Below are 16,276 nucleotides of genomic sequence, written 5' to 3'. Positions count from 1 at the left end.
GGAAAGATCTGTGTTTATTTTGACATCATTCACTGCATATTTGCTTTTTATGCCATGCCAGGTTGTTCTGTTCTTACATTACTGCTAGGAAGTTGGATTCATGCAAATTAAAAGAAACATGTGAATTAAAGAATCGGTTTAACAGTTCAATGACACGTCAGAACGCAGCTTCCTTAAATCTTAGAGCTAGATGCAGGCCGAGCAAAATTTCCCAACATCTTTCCTGTAGCTGCACGGCCCCAGAGGACGTTCACACTCCTGCTAATATCACCACCAACTGAAGAGTCTGAAGGCTGGTTTGGTCAATAACATTCACACTTGAAAATAGAGAAAAAGCTTTTTTTGTGACAAATGATTCCTCAAGAGAGAAATGTGAGAAATGTGTCTTTAGACTTTAAGCGGTATACACAGGGCGAACCCAATCACCCGCACAATTTAAGGCACTCCGATACAACAACGCAGCAGCAGCTCATCTGACAAAACTTCACCATTGAAACCTTCACAAAGTTGGCTTTAGGGCTGTTCTTAAGTTGTTTGAAATTGAATTATATTGTGTAACTTCTTCCGTCGTTGAGTCCCTCTCATGCATATCCAATGTTTTACCTTCAGCCATAGTATCACACAGGTAAGCGCATCAGAGGAGAAAAAACACAATGCAACTTTATTACTGTCTTCCTGCTAGCAACACGTTGCTCTCTAACACTGATCTTTTTACAGATTATGTCCTTATCCAGATGATACGGGTTATCACATGATCTTTACAGCACAGCATGCGTGACAAAGTGAGTCTATCTTATCTGCTTTCACAAAATGCTGTCTGCGGACAGGGAGGTGAGAACACTGCGATTAAACACACTGGACAAAATGCAACAGATGTTCTGGCACACAGAGATACCCACATACTGTATATATCCCACTATTCAAAAGTACAACAACTCTGGTTACAGGACATACAGTAGCAGCTGAAGCGTGTGTGTGTGTGTGTGTGTGTGTGTGTGTGTGTGTGTGTGTGTGTGTGTGTGTGTGTGTGTGTGAACTACAGAACCACGTGATTTAGCAGAACATGTTACCAAACTTCCTTGAGAAACTGCTAAAGGTAAGCTTAATTTCCTCCACAAAAGCGACAACATGGCTTCTAATTCTCACAGCCAATGTGGATATTTTGCATATCATTTACAGAATACTTCGCAGGTGGAGTTTGACTTACCTGTGTTTCTGTTTCTGCCTGGGATGTGCATTTATCCAGTTGTACCTTCGTACTCCGGCAGTGAGCAGCCCCTCAGTGCAACATTAGTCTGAGTGGCACTAAGAAAGGGTAAATGCTAAAGGTGTTCGACAACATTAAAAGGGAAGGTTGGAGAGCTGAGCAGCCTATAATTCGTGCAGCGACACATTGGATGGCGCCACCATAGCCCTGTCATTAGATCGATTTACTAAACAAACTCAAAGTAGGGTGGGGATGTTAAACAGTAACCCAGCGCCATAAAAACCAAAAGGAAAAGGATCACCAGGTGTGTGTGTGTGTTTGTGTGCTTGTGTGTATGTCAGCCAGGGCCTCTAACACCACCTCTGAGGGCAGAAGGTAAGAGATCCAATAGGGGTGAGGTAATGTTTCACAAAATAATGGTGAAAAAGTAACGATTTTAGACATTTATTTCTCTTCCCAGCCGTGGAGCTGAACACTACAGCTATGTACACAGCAGTTAAGTGTTAGCAAATACAATGAAATACATTTATTTTTCTTTTCCACTCACACGTCTTCCACATTAAGTCACATTTGGGGTGAAAAATGTGGGAACTGTCACACCAATGGCATAATCCAGCATTACAAATTTCAAGTTTGAAGCTTGTGTAGTATATAAAAAGACCAGCAGATGGCAAGAGTTCATTCATTTTGAGTCAAAAGCAAAGGACAGTTTCCAGTAATATCAAATTCTCTCAATATTTTGATCAGTAGATTACTGGTGTCCCAGTAACCTGCCGGTTAACATAAGTACCACATAACATTAACATCCAAGGTTCACCTCTGGCCTGCACTTTCAACTATCTAATAATGGCAAAAAATTCCAATTATATATATATATATGTTTACATATTTAGAAGCTTAATGAGTCGCATAGCAACAGGTCAATAAAGCAAAACATGGTGACAAGCTGACAGAGCTTAGATAAGAGCTTTGGTCTATCTGATTTTGTACCTCAGCTCAACCACCCCTGCACTTTAAAGTTTCCTGGCACCCTCATTTAAAAATAAAATACGATGAAAAAACACATCAGATGCTTTGTTTTCTGTCCCAGCTGAGAAGATTCAAAGTGGCTGCATGAGCAACGTTCACATTTACACAGTTGAGTGGGTTTGTGCAGTTCCTTGCATAGATAACAGCATGTGACCTTCCTTCTGTGTCCTCCCTACATGCATCAAACACAAAGCAAGGAAGATGACCCACCCCACCCTGTCTTTTTAACTTAATCCCCTTTTGTAGGAGTGCCATGTAGGACCTCTCACCTCATGTATCCTGATGGTGTTCAGCTCTTGCACTCAGATGCACAGTAAGCACCTGGATGTAGCTCTTTCGGCTGTGTCTATATGTTTCTACAATTGTCTTTTTGGTTCATGTTTTATCTATATTAATTCAGTCTAATCTGTTCTGATACTTGTTCTTATGTGCTTTTGAATAATTGCTATATCCTATTATCAGCTTCTGTGGAGATGCACATACTTATTAAAAAAATTCACAAGGCAGTAGCAAAGTAAAATTTCTGTTGACTCCCTCACACGCATCATATCAACAATTTTCAACTAGCCTTTCCCGGAAAGCACATGGAGCAGGTTCTCCTCCCCAGGAAGGTGAGCATGTCCAAACAGTTGAAAGTGGTCAAACTCAAAAACACCTCGTTGACATTCTGCAGTTCAATGTGCTCCAAGTAATTCAGCCTGAACAGGTGGTAGGGGATGAAGCACACCACCATGATGAGAGCGAAGAACAGACTCTTCAGCTGAGCCCCGAAGTCTTGCTGAGAGGTGCATCTCCGGCGATCCTTCCTGTATAACACCCTCAGGACATTGGCCTGGAGGGCTGTCAGCCCCGTGGCCACCACTATGATCAGCGTACTTATGATGTAGTTGAACACCTTGGCAGCAGACTCTATGTTTTTGCCAAACTTGAAGCAAGTGGTGCTATTGTTCAAGCTCTTTTCCTCTTTGGTTATGCCATAGGAGAAATAGATAATGCAAGGGACCATGACCAGCACCACCATCCACACTACAGCACTGAGCAGGAGTGCATGAATCCTCTGGAAGGAGGCCACCCACGCAGTTTTGTGGTAGAACGTCATCAGGCGCGTGATGAGGATGATCACATAGAAGACAAAAGACATGTACATGTGGATGTGGATCATGCCGCTGACCACTTTACACCACCCGAGGCCCAGGCTCCAGTGGTTTGTCGCGTAGTAGTAAATCCTGAAGGGGACAGTCAGAAGGAAGATGAAGTGGGCGAAGATGAGGTTGAGTACGGCGATGGAGGTGATGGATGTCGTGCTGGACTTCATGATGTGCATCATCAGGCTCAGGCTGATGGTACCGCTGAGCAGAACCACGGAGTAGATGGCCAGGAGGACTGTGTGGTACTCTTCAGTATTTTTGTTATCATCTGGTGGCTTTGAGGTTCTGAGTAAGGAGCTCGTGGTCATCATGTAGCTCATGGCCGTGGATTGTGTGTCTTGGGTTACCGTGGAAGTCATCTTAAATAAAGAAAGATCACACAGATATGAGATGCACATCAGAGAGAAAAGGGGAGAAATGGACAGAGCTAGCTGAGGAATTAGAGACAGTGCTGGAGGTACAGAAAAGTAAAATAAACTTGACTGTTAAAAGCATGAGTAGCAAAGACAGAAATAGAAAATATATGTCAGGAAAAAATGTCTGATTGATCGTATTTTTGAGGGACCACTTTACATTCACCGACTTTTACTGATACAATGTGTTGCTCATATTTGTTCACATAACCCAGATTAAGACCAGAGTTTAATTCTAAACTGACGTGCTGTCTTGCAAATCTTCAAGTTACAAGTTTTGTTGACATGTTATCAGTTTAACAGGAAACAGAAACATGTAAAACAAGTTAAAGTGAAAGCATTTGAAAACTCTAAAGTTTAAAAATAAGGATATTGTTGGCAGTTCAATTATTAACAAGAGAGCAATGTTTCAATGAAAACTGCATCATGAGTGATGATAAAGTCAAAACCAGTGAGTTTAGCAGTAGACTTACATACCTTTTGGTTCAAAGAAGAAGTGGCTGCCGAGTGCTCTTGTGCAGTCAAGGATGTGTGAGCCCTCTACATTACATCACATTATCTCCAGCAAGCAATTGTTCAGTTTCCACACTCTGTAGACCCGCACGGGAAAAGCTCTGAGCCCGAGACAAGAATGTGTGTGTCTCCGTTTCTGCATGGATGCATGTGCGCACATGCTGTATATGTACGCGACTGTGTGGCAACTTTGTGTGGAAGTTAAGGTTATGAAAATGAACCGTGTCTGTGTGTGTCTTGTCAGAAACTGGTATCCAGTTTTGCATATTGTTGGGGTTGCGTGTGCATTTGTGCTCTGTCAGAAACAGGAGGTGATTGCACACATACACATTAGCACAACCACAGAGCCAGTTGCTTCCTCCTTCTGGTCCTTCCTCTATATACGCCTATATTTCATTTCTGCAATGTACACTTAAGACCGTTAGAATAAGATGAACTGCGCATAGGGAGGCTGCCTTATTGAACCGCTGATAAGAAGAAAGTGAAGTGAAAGAAGTTTGGTGCATGAGTGTACATGTGCATATAATGTCTTTAGGCTTTTGCTTGCCAGTACAGATGACCTTTCACATTGTCCCATTATATTACAAGAGGACTGAACAGCACCATAAAGCAAATTCTGCCTTTGGTTTGGAGCAAAAGCTAAAAACATGAAGAGCCTTCAGTGTTAGGGCAGAAGAAGCACCTTATTTAAGTTTAACAAGCATTTTCTGGGGTGGATGACAGCATCTGCATCCAAGAAAATAAAATTAAAAAATGGAGATTTGATAGATGTAGACACACTGCCAACACCTGCACCTTCTTCTGCATTTTAACTTGAGATCCAAACAAGAAGTACAGCTTTTTGTCTTTACATCTCTTGTCATGTGAGTTGTTTGGATCTCATGTAACTAACTTCAGTCGTGCAAGCATAAACCTTACTATTTAAAAAAAAAAAAAAAAAAGTCTACATATCTAAAACAAAAATCAACTCTGAGGAAGTCCTACTTGTCTCGTGTTGAGTTGCTAGGAACATCTCACATCTCAGATTCTGATGCAGTCTTGCTTAAATTCTACTCTTAAAACGCTGCATCGAGATGAGTGATAAATCCTGCAGTCTGTCGTCTGTGTTGTACTATCTGGTCAAAGTATTAGCTAATTCAAAAGAGGAGAAGTGAGAGAGGATGTGGTACTGCTAGCTGTGATGTTGACACGTGTTAATCTCCCATGAACATCTCAGCAAGCGCTAAATTTAATCTAAGGCAAATACTTCAACTCCAGCTAGCAAGTGAAGGGAGACCCAAAGGCCTGCGAGAGAGCTGAAAACTTAGTGACATATTGTTTATGACTGTAAACAGCTCAGTGCATTTCCCGACACAGGGAAGAAGAGGAAAACCCCCTGTAATCTCCCTGACCACAGAGCAAGGTGACACCATTTTCTTAAGCTATTGGTAATAGTTTAAGAACGCATATATGTGAGTTTAGTCAGTACAGGCAGCAAACATTACCCATAGAAATGCCCTATGGGTTGATCTGTTGGGAAAACAATGCCACACATCAGAACAGGTTATTTTTTTTATTTTGTTCTCTTTGCTCAGAGAATACTAACCATAGCAGCACATGGCAACACTCTTAGTTACAGACATTTACCAAGGACTTTCCAAATGCAACCACAATCCTAGTGCTGGCCACTGGGTACTCAAGGTCTAGTGAGGGCCATGCCTACGGTTACCCTGATGAACAAACAGAGCACAACAACTGCACTGGTTTAAGTCTGTTAATGGTTGCTGTGGTGCAACATCCAAGTCCCTGTTTCCACTGCACTCCCTCAGTTTTATTTGTATATTCATAGTCACAATAAATTAAAATAGCACCCCTTCTCCTCCTAAACGAAGATATGTTTGAAGCAGCTCCACAGGAAATAGTGTTACATACTTAACGAGTCATAAAGTTTCCATTCTTTGGTGGGTCACAAGTCGGTGCCCTCGGCAAAGGCATAATTCACAGTCAAACAGTCAATTCATCAATGATTAATACAAACACAATGCCATTGAAACAGAGACGTGGTGTACAAAACAATACAGTGCAAACAGTACTCTGCAAAAGTCTCGGGCCACTCTGAAAAATGTCCTACTAACGCCATTATTCTACAGGCTCAGTGTTTATCACTGAGGGAATTGGGTATTGATTACTGTAAAAATGTATTACTACAACAACAGCAACTGACCGCTGCTGAGAAGAAGAACACTGCATTTTCTACTATGAATGTAAACCTGAAGTAGTTATCTAAGGTAAGCTGAAGTTCGCTGGGTTCCAGAACTCAAAACGTATTAGCCAAGTGGTGTGAGAGTTTTGCACAGTGCTATACAGTAAACTGAGTGCTAAAACAATATCCTCTATCCCATATCAAACTCCCTTTAAATAAGGCAAATGCTATATAAAAAGTACCTAAAAAAAAAGTCAAATAAATATTAAACATTTGGTTTAACTAGAATGCGCGCCTGCACACACAGCCACAAGTTCATCTAGGGGAAGTGCATCTTGGGTCTCCTCCACAGAATGAGTCTTTGTGAGGTGAAGATATGTGTGACTAAACTGAGCAACATCAGGAAGATGGTCATCGACATCACTATCACGTAATGGCTAATGCTGCAAGAGACAAAGAGACAGGTTCAATGCATTTATGTGCACGGTGTGCAAATAAGAAACAGAGGGAAGGAGGAGTGACAGTGGGTGTATGAGTCAGGTTATTAATTAGTAATGTGTTTCCCAGTTAGCCTACCTGGTGCCAATGTCTAACCAGCTGCCGTAGTCCTGCACCAGGAAGAAAAAGTGCTGAGGAGACAAAGAGCGGGTTAAAAATTCATCATGTGAGGTTCACAGCCAGTCCGCCTAACACGAAAACTTAGGTGAGAAACATCACATCACGTCTTTAACCCAACACTTAGCCAGAACCTTTCAAACGAACAAGGAGTGTCTTACCAGAGCCATCAGGTCGGAGATGACCAGGACGATGAGGAACAAGCTGGAAAAGTAGAACGCATAATTCAGTTATTTGAGACAGTTATTTTGAGCATACTTAAAACTGTGCATAATATAAGATAAAATGCATCTTTCTGTTAGCAGGTCTATGTACGGCAATCACAGACCTCAGCACCACAACCACCAGAGAAGTCAGTGTTAAAAGTCTGTGACTGAGCTGATGCATTTGCTCTCATTTGGAGGCGAGGTGTTACCTTCTTGATGAGAGCTGTGTCGCAACTTGGATGGTCTCAAATGCACACATTACAATTATGAATGGAATGATAACCTAGAAGGACAAAGGACAGGACATCCTGGATTTAATCAAGAGGCCCAGAGAATTACAGTTCATTGAGTATGTCTATTTTTTGTCTATTCTATGTTTTGTTTAAAACATGGTACCTTCCACATCATGAGCCCTCCCATGATGAAGGGGTTGAAGACAGTGAGGAAACAATACACAGACGCAGGGTCAAAACTGGACAAAAAGGAAGAGGAAGTGGAGGCACTGTAAACAACTTCGCATGAAGTTACAAAGGCGTGCAGGACAGACAGTCGTCTGTGTTACTGTACACAGCTTCAAGGATCATTTATTCCGTCCTGTATTCAAATGGCACATTTCGGCACACATCAATGAGACTCATATGAGACAGACATTCGCTTCACTCAGGCTGAACCTCAGACAGCCACATACACCCCCACCCTGGCAGCTACCCTAACCCACACCACAAACTCAACTTCCTTCCATTTACACGCAAGCAATCACACACACATACGAAGAGGTACATACCTGTTAATGGAAGCTATGTTGCCTGTGCCGAAGAAAGCTGTTATTATAAAAAACACCTGAAGAAAACGTTTAGTCAAGGAAAGACTGGAGAAGGTGTTAAACGAATCAGCGCATTATTTGTAATTAGACACATATTTAAACTTCAAGGGGTCTGTGTGCTTTAACTCTGTTCTCACACGGATACAAAAAAATAAGATCTTCTGATGTCATCCAACTTCAGCTGTCGGATCTTGGTGATGTCGATGTTTGCAGAGAAGTCAATAGTGGAGAGCTGGAGAAAACACACACACAACACACACACACACACACACACACACACACATAAGCATGCCCATACACGTGTGCATACACCCATTCACACACATGCACAGGCCCACCCAAACACATGATAATGATCAGTGAGATCTTGTGTACATCAAGTAGAGCTTTACATAAACCTGCTTCACAGATTACACACTGTTATCATCATCATTTCCCTCTTTGTTTGCTTAGAGAAATGGCATTTTTAAGGAGCGAATATTAGGTTCATTTTATCACTTTTAACACTTCAGACCAGATAAGAAGAATCTATATTTACATAAAATCTATACAAATATGTGAAAATATAGATGTGATTTCAATTTGATACAAGTCTAAACGGCAATAAACAGACACATACCTGTCTGACTTTTGAACTTTGCATCTTATGTGCTGCTCTGCCAAATATAAGTTTAGCAACGTAACACTTAATGGTCTCACCTCTTGCCTGCCAGAGACGCCCTGAGCGAGCATAGCTTCCTGTTCAATGTTGATCCACACAAACATCAACCAAGATAACACAGGGGGGAACAAGGCCTCTGACCTGGGTGACACACACATTGGATGCACATGCGTCGCAGCGGCGATGAAACTCTGCGTAGGACATGATCTGACGTGCTAGTGCAGCTGTGTGATGTGTGCGTGTGATATTTGGTCTTACCCGGTGCTGAGCAGCAGGTATGTGGCGCTGAGAGAGAGGAAGATGCTGAGGAGGCGGTGGAAAAGACGCGTAGAGCTCAACAATGGAACCAGCATAGAAGACGCTGAAGAAGAAGAAGAAGAAGAAGTGATATATTAATGTGATCAGAGTCTCCACAGGAAACTCTAGGGTGTTGAACATGGACGTGTCCTGTGCTCACCCGCCTACCTAATGTGACCCAGCTGATGATCTGGTTAAGAAGTGGGAGGCCCTGTTTCTGCTGCAGGCTGGAGTGAGTGAGGGATGGCACGTACGCACACACTGCCACATGAAGCATCTGTTGAGTTTGACAGGTCAGAGTGTATTTTTAGAAAACGCACAGGCACAGACACGATCGCACACACACCCACAACATGACGTGCGCCGTAGTTACCTGGGTGACAAACTGCTGTCTGTCACTAAGGTGCAGTGGCGCTCTCTGTCGTGATGACCACAGGTAACAGGCTGAGGTGAAGAGAGTGAGGAGACCGGCGCAGGTACTGAGCAAACAAACATCATATGTTACCTTATTAGCGCAGAAATGTTCCAGGCACACAGCTTCTTTATGCACGTGTATGTTGGAGGAAAGATGCTGCTATTGATCAGCAGCGTATTTGAAATGAATCACATTTCTAACCAGATTTAAAAAGTCAAATCAGGAGGCTTTTTGGCCAGTTAGTTAAAGGTGAACTACACTTTTACATATCAGCTGTTTCAATTCATCGTGACGATGTGGTCATATTCTTTCATCGTTTCAGAACATGCTTCACATTAAAGAGGAATTAAAAGCTGACCAATAAGTTGTTGTTGTAATGTACTGCAAAACGATGCAACCCAGTTCATTCTGACTCTATTCTACGTACATGTGATCTGGCTTAAATTGATATAACTGTGTGTACTATATAGGAAAAACATTTGTATTAATGTTGTGATATTGATTCTGACCATTTGACTCATCCATAAATGATTTTAAGAAAAGCAATTTCACCGCTCAGTGGTGATGTTGGACATTTCTTAGTATAGAGAAAAAAAAAATTCTTTGTAACTGACCGACTTGAATCTGGCTTTTGAGTTTTTCTCGTAATGCGACACTGTGGTAAAGTGTCTGATAAATGTAAGCAAATAGAGGAAGCACTCACACCAGATGTATGTTAGGTTCTCTACCCACGACAGGCATCAGGGGGAAAGCAGCCAAACAAATACAGCCCAGAAACCAGCTCACTGAGCGGAACTGCACAGAGAGACAGAGGGTTCATTTAGTTAGATTCTGTGGGTGAACTGATAATTTAACAAACTAGGTATTTACCTGACAGTAGACTGATGATAAAGAAGTGCAAAAGCTGCAGTCAGGGTACACAAAATATGTCCTTTTTACACAACAATCCACCAATATTTAACGTAATCATTTTCTTTATATTGCTGTAATAACTGTAGACTCAGTACTATCAGGACAGAGGACTGTATGTAACAGAATATGTGATATGTCAGATCTTATAGTAACATTTGGTAATGGAAATCTAAGAAGCATTAAACAGGTATAATCATCAATAAAAAAAAAGTTTAAAAACTTAGTGGATAAATAGAAATGATTTCTATTTGATTATTCATATTCTATCATATCTATTGGTTTCCATAACCTTTACAAGTGTAGGAATAAAAATGTTCACACTTTTCCTGGTGTAATCTGACTACAGGAACCATAATCTGTGACGCTGATACCTTGGCCTTGCCCAGAAGTCCCGTCAGGAAGGGCCAGAGGGAGAGGACGGCCAGGCCCACAGTCAGCATGGCGCGATGGAAGAAACTCACCACCTGGGGGCAGCAAAGGTAAACTGTCAGCCCTGTGCATTGTGAACAATTATTAATGTTCTGTATGTGGAGGGCAGCTGAAGCAGAAATAAACATGTGCATTAAAGACACCTACCAGAAGCTCGATCCCAAACGCCACCAGCACAAAATAGCCAAAACATTTCCACAGTGGCAGAGAGGGAGCTGAGCGAATCAGATCTTTGAGGGTCCCCGACCTAAAATTGATCATTAAAGAGCTTATTCTTCCTGGGATAAAAGATGAGAAAAAAAAGATAGAAAACTGCAAAGACTATCCTTTTATCCATTTACAGAGGAGAAACATGAACAGATCACAACGCCACTTCAAAAGATCTAATTAACACCTCACTGCAGCTGTGCTCCACATGGACCAGTACGGAGGGGTAAATTACATCCAATTAAAAACCACTACATTCATTGATAGTGGAGATCTCCATTGATGTGTTCTCATATTTGCTGACGCGCTGTGTCTGTGTGGCGTTTGCTCCGCCGCTCTCTGAGAACAGCATGCAGGGAACTCTACACGTTTCTTAACTGGACTGTAATAAATGTTTTTATCCACTTTACGATTTCTCGAATGTGTGTGTTACTCACTCTTTGAGGACAGAGTACCACACAGGGACAGGCAACAGGCAGTAAATATAGTAGGTAATGGGGCTCCTTTGGATAAGCAGGAACACGGTGATCACCGCTGTCACACACATGCACAGCCTCGCCAGGGTATGGCTGGGAATCTGCACGCACACACACACACACACACACACACACACAGGAGCAATACCAAACATGCAACTTAACAAGAAATTCCAGTTTCATTAACTTGTTGTGGTGGAAAGAATCTTTAGAGGCCAAGAAAGAGGGATGATAGTGTATGCTCTGACCTGTTCGAGGAGACTGGGATGTCTGTTGAGGCTGGCATGAGTCTTCAGTATGACCAGGATGACATATGAGGTCCAGCCTACAAACCCCAGCACCACACTGCAACCCAGGAAGAACCGGTCGTATGTGTGGTAGTAGACCAGACCCTCCAGAGCATGGGATATGAGAGACTGGCAGAGAGTGATCTGACAAGAGACAGACGAGGAGGAAGTGAAAGGGAAGGAAAACATGTCCAGGAGAAAGCGGAAAGATGATTAAGTCAGACACACCTGTGATTAACCATCTATTAGACAACATTTTATACTCCAGTTTGCTGCTACATTGGTCCCTGCATGGTTCATTATGTACATCATGTATTGAAACACCATCTTGATCTATTTAAACACCCAGAATGAATCCAAAGCTTTAATTCACTTGTATGACTTCGAGTTACCCCTAAGCTGCCGACTATCTTAATCCGAGTACTCACAGCATCCTCGTACTTCTCCAGCTGAATCAGTATTCTGGCCTTGTGGATGAATTCTGCTTGTTTTGACTCAGTCAGTAGTCTGGGGGAAACGGAGAGACACAGCAATAAAGACAGAGAGCGTGAAATTGCATTTAAATGCGGTCTTTGACCAAATAAAGTGTGCTTCATTTGTTTGCATACTGACACAACCGCGATAGTATAAACAATGCATCGGCCTGCTTCATACATTTGCGAATGCCGGCAATAGAATGCATCAGTAACTGTCACCTGGGTATCGTTCTTACTTGCACTGACATGATGTGAATTCAGCATTTTTTAATGAACACACAGCAAAGAATTATCAATTCACATCACAGTTATTACCAGTCATTGGCTCACCGACTGTACTTACTGGTATGGGGTGAAGAGAAAGGACAAGGTTGTCTCCTTTTTCTGCATCATTTTCATCTATGGAAACATATCGTTCAGTCATCATAGAGTTATGTAACTGAATTACTGTATGACAAGACAAGTGCAGTATGAGCTTCAATGAACTTAGAACTTCTGTGATAACATGCTGTTTAATACCAACATATTAGTGTAATTTATTACAAATAATAAGTGCATATTTACCAAGTTGAGCTATTATATAAAGATTGTTTTATTGTCTGTTGTAACATACTAATGATCAGCGTGTCAGTAATAGCTGAGCTGAATGCTTTCGTACCTTGAACTGCTCCAGTACTTGAATAGCATTAGTATACATGCTCTCTGCTTTGAACTGGTCACTGTTGTTTAGGTAGAGAAGAGGTAACACGCCCTGAAAAGGGACAAATACATGTAAAGTTAACACAGTGAACACTTAGATATGACAAGATAAAAATAACTAGAATATGTCCTTTGTCTTTAGTTTATCTCTGGACTTACAACAGAGTTGACAGGAATGGGCACACCAATGAGAGATGCCATGAGCGTAGCAATGTCTGCCTGCAAAAAACAATCAAAATCAGTTTTAATACTTGTTCTTCTGTTCTGTTTGTAATGTGTATTTTATATTTAGTGGTAATAAAGCGCTGTGGCCATGAGCCTTGCCTGATTGACGTCAACTCTACGAAGGTGCTCCAGTTTCCACTCTGAGAGAAATCGTAAAGAGGAAAATCAGAACAATGTAGAGCAGATAAAACATTCAGAATAGTGTAAAATGAAAGACAGAGAACACTCATGCTTTAATTCAAATAGAATGCAAAATTTCACCGAATAATAATAAAACTAATTGTCAAACTGAAGCTAAAAAACTTTCTTGACACACATTTAAGTGAGCACAGCACCTTGCAGGTACCCATCATTGTACGGCTGGGGTTCAGTCACTCTGTGGGCTCTTTGAACTCCGGCTCCCCACACCACTAAAGGGGTGAGGGTCTCAGACGGATGGCCTGCACCGTGTGAACCTGGAGACATGAACAGAAACATGCAAACGTGCAGAAAAACACAAACATCAACAGATGATATAAAAGACTCCAAACAAACACGAGGCTCACCCCAGTTTGTCATGCCATGATCAGAGGTGAACACATAGGCCGTTCTGCCATCGTGACCAAAGAAGTCTTCAACTGTAGACACCAGCTCAGCTACACCAGAGTCTACTAGACCAATATTGTCCTGGTATTCCCTAGAAAAACGCAAAATACAGGATGAGGATAGCACTGGTCAAGTTAATGCTGCTTTAGAAGAATGTGCTCATTTCACTTTATGCTACGTGGAATGAATGAAGTTGATGAGGTAAAACTTTTTGGGAATCAGGGCTGTAACATAAATAGCAAAACAACAAGAAGGCATGATGTCTCTTACTGTGACATTGGTCTGTGAGCATGTCCGTTTGTGTCGATGCCCAGCAGGTGCAGGAAGAGCACGACCTTATCCTCGAGCAGACCGGCCCTCAGACTGGAGTTAGACTTGGCTGACTGAAAGAATGACTAGTACAGAGAGAAAAATAAACAGAGTTGGATTTATTCAAGGTAGCAATGTGCAAATCCTCAGTCACAGTACCAAAGGAGTCTGATACTACTGTCCTTAAACCCCTGTTTTCCAATAAAGCTATCCCACTGCAACACTATCCAACGGCAAAAACCTCCTTCATGAAGTGACACTGAACATGAAAGTGGAAAATATGAGCTTTACGCAAGCAAATATTGGCTATGGCTTTATCAGTAGTTAGTACTTATCACGAACTAACTACTCATCATTATCATTAGGAATTCCACTACCATACTTTGACTTGAGTGAACACCCAGCTGTCCAGCCTGGAGGCGTCTGTGGAGGCAAAGTCCTCCTCTTCTGCTGGGTATGTGTGCGTATGCACGTGGTCTCCACTGGCACCTGGAAGAACCACAGCATGAATGACAGTTTCACAGCAGTGAAGAAGAGAAAAAAAAGGTCATGATAAAAAGGTGATGTTATTAAACTTGTGTTATTTAAGCACAGAAAGAAATCTGTGACCTTTTGCTTTCATATTGGGTAAGTTAGTGCTTCTGGCTGTGTTGTGTGTGTGAGTGTGTGTGTGTGCGTATGTGTGTTCTTGTGTACCTTTGGCAAACATGGGCAGAATATCAGGGCTGCCCCAGCACCAGGTGTGTCTGCTCTCATTAAACACAGAGTCAAACTCTACAGGATTCTCCTTCCACCCTGAACACACACACACATGCAATCTTGAGGTCAATGCACTTGCGGTCACAAACAGCAGCCGCCTGACGTGCACAGATCCACACCTACCTTTAGCGACAGCGCTAACATCCTCATAGAAGCCAGCGATGAGAGCAACATGACCGGGACGAGACTCAGTGGGCACGCGTGTGTGTGACACGCCCCAGGTGCCCCTCTCCTCGATCACACTCCTGATATTGGGAAACACACACAGACATAGACAGCAGTTACTCAGCACTTATGAGCAAAACATGAGCTACACTATTCTGCATGTTTCCCAACCTCAGGTATGGCGCCCTGGATGAGCCGTTCTGCAGGAGTGAGAAGAGACTGTCTGCCCTGAGACCATCGCCCACCACTAACACCAGTCTGGAGGCAGGGGGTGCCAGTGGTGTCACCTGGGGTGTCATGCCATGGACCAGGGGAGATGTGAAGTAGATGTCAAAGATGGAGAGGAAGAAGACCACGTGGACTGTCAGTCCAATCAGGAAGAAGGTGATCATCCTCATCTTGAGTGTCAACACTGAGCTGGGTCTGCAGGACAACCAGGGGAGGATGGAGAAGGGAAGATTTGATGTGTGTGCAAGAAGAACACACAGAAATGAAGACAATATGGACCAACATTAAGTTTCTCAGTCTAATGGTCTGACTTTACATTCAGGGTTAATTGGTTAGTTCAAATAGAGGAGGTGTTAGAAAGGTTTAGTGTGAAATAGACAGGTTAAGCCAAAGTATGTGGCAAGCAAAGACAGCTCAAGAGCAGGGTTAATCCTTCTACCACCATATGCCATTAACCAATGTGCAGAAATAATGACTTTGATTGATGGTTAGTTCAGTACATTTCAGCCTCAGCAGACTAGCAGTCAGTGAAACTTGATGACAAGAGAGGGACTTAGAAATCACCGGCACCTTTAGGCCGTGCAAACAGTCTTACCTGTGCGAAACGTCAGTGGAAATTAAAACGGGGCCTCATTGACGAATGAATGGGAGTGCAGCACTGTCTACTGCTATTTCACCCATTAACCTGATTTAGCTTCCGTTTCAGATGACCAAGTATGTATCCAGAGAACCCGACAGATGACGACTTTATCGTACGAAACAAGATCAACCATAATCTTTCAGTGCTTCCTTTTCAAAACCCACAGCTCTTCTGTCTAAGAAGATTAGTACAAGAAATTCAGGTACTACGAGCGTCCATTTCCTTGTTGTGGCTTTGACGTGTTACGTTGACGTGAGTTCTTTGCGGCTGAATTATGGGTACTGTAGTTAAAACATGTATTCCTCGCCGAGCGTTCCTGCAAAATGTTCCCGTTTTAAAACGCTTTTTAATTGAATGAAATTGCTTTGTG

At 42.3% G+C, this 16,276-nt stretch overlaps 2 protein-coding genes across 2 annotated transcripts; both read right to left on the bottom strand.

The window, feature by feature from the left end:
* Positions 1-1,669: 1,669 nt before the first annotated feature.
* On the bottom strand, positions 1,670-4,713 carry gpr141 (G protein-coupled receptor 141). The gene is made up of 2 exons (XM_076761673.1): positions 4,275-4,713; positions 1,670-3,743 (listed from the first exon to the last, which is right to left on the bottom strand). Exon 2 carries the CDS (start codon positions 3,741-3,743, stop codon positions 2,796-2,798), a length of 948 nt encoding a protein of 315 aa, XP_076617788.1. The 5' UTR covers positions 4,275-4,713; the 3' UTR covers positions 1,670-2,795.
* A 1,134-nt stretch (positions 4,714-5,847) lies between these two features.
* Positions 5,848-16,242, bottom strand: pign (phosphatidylinositol glycan anchor biosynthesis, class N). The gene is made up of 29 exons (XM_076721428.1): positions 15,862-16,242; positions 15,210-15,461; positions 14,997-15,118; positions 14,811-14,909; positions 14,497-14,603; positions 14,076-14,200; positions 13,766-13,896; positions 13,556-13,675; positions 13,320-13,360; positions 13,155-13,214; positions 12,955-13,047; positions 12,640-12,695; positions 12,249-12,327; positions 11,782-11,964; positions 11,495-11,634; positions 10,998-11,097; positions 10,793-10,885; positions 10,213-10,304; positions 9,468-9,573; positions 9,263-9,371; positions 9,056-9,158; positions 8,836-8,938; positions 8,282-8,368; positions 8,098-8,153; positions 7,710-7,785; positions 7,523-7,596; positions 7,269-7,311; positions 7,069-7,121; positions 5,848-6,935 (listed from the first exon to the last, which is right to left on the bottom strand). The coding sequence occupies exons 2-29, from the start codon at positions 15,434-15,436 to the stop codon at positions 6,812-6,814; spliced, it is 2,802 nt and encodes a 933-aa protein (XP_076577543.1). The 5' UTR covers positions 15,437-15,461; positions 15,862-16,242; the 3' UTR covers positions 5,848-6,811.
* Positions 16,243-16,276: the final 34 nt, after the last annotated feature.

This window comes from Chaetodon auriga, chromosome 21 (assembly GCF_051107435.1).
Source record: "Chaetodon auriga isolate fChaAug3 chromosome 21, fChaAug3.hap1, whole genome shotgun sequence".
Taxonomy (NCBI): domain Eukaryota; kingdom Metazoa; phylum Chordata; class Actinopteri; order Chaetodontiformes; family Chaetodontidae; genus Chaetodon; species Chaetodon auriga.
The sequence above is the reverse complement of the archived record's forward strand: the minus strand, read 5'-3'. Positions and strand labels throughout refer to the sequence as shown.

Coding starts and splice junctions, on each gene's coding strand:
- gpr141 (XM_076761673.1), bottom strand. CDS start 3,743: ATGACTTCCACGGTAACCCAAGACACACAATCCACGGCCATGAGCTAC.
- pign (XM_076721428.1), bottom strand. CDS start 15,436: ATGAGGATGATCACCTTCTTCCTGATTGGACTGACAGTCCACGTGGTC. Junction 8,369..8,835: donor GCGTCTCTGGCAGGCAAGAG/GTGAGACCATTA, acceptor TGTTTTCTCCAG/CTCTCCACTATTGACTTCTC. Junction 7,312..7,522: donor ACACAGCTCTCATCAAGAAG/GTAACACCTCGC, acceptor CTACTTTTCCAG/CTTGTTCCTCATCGTCCTGG.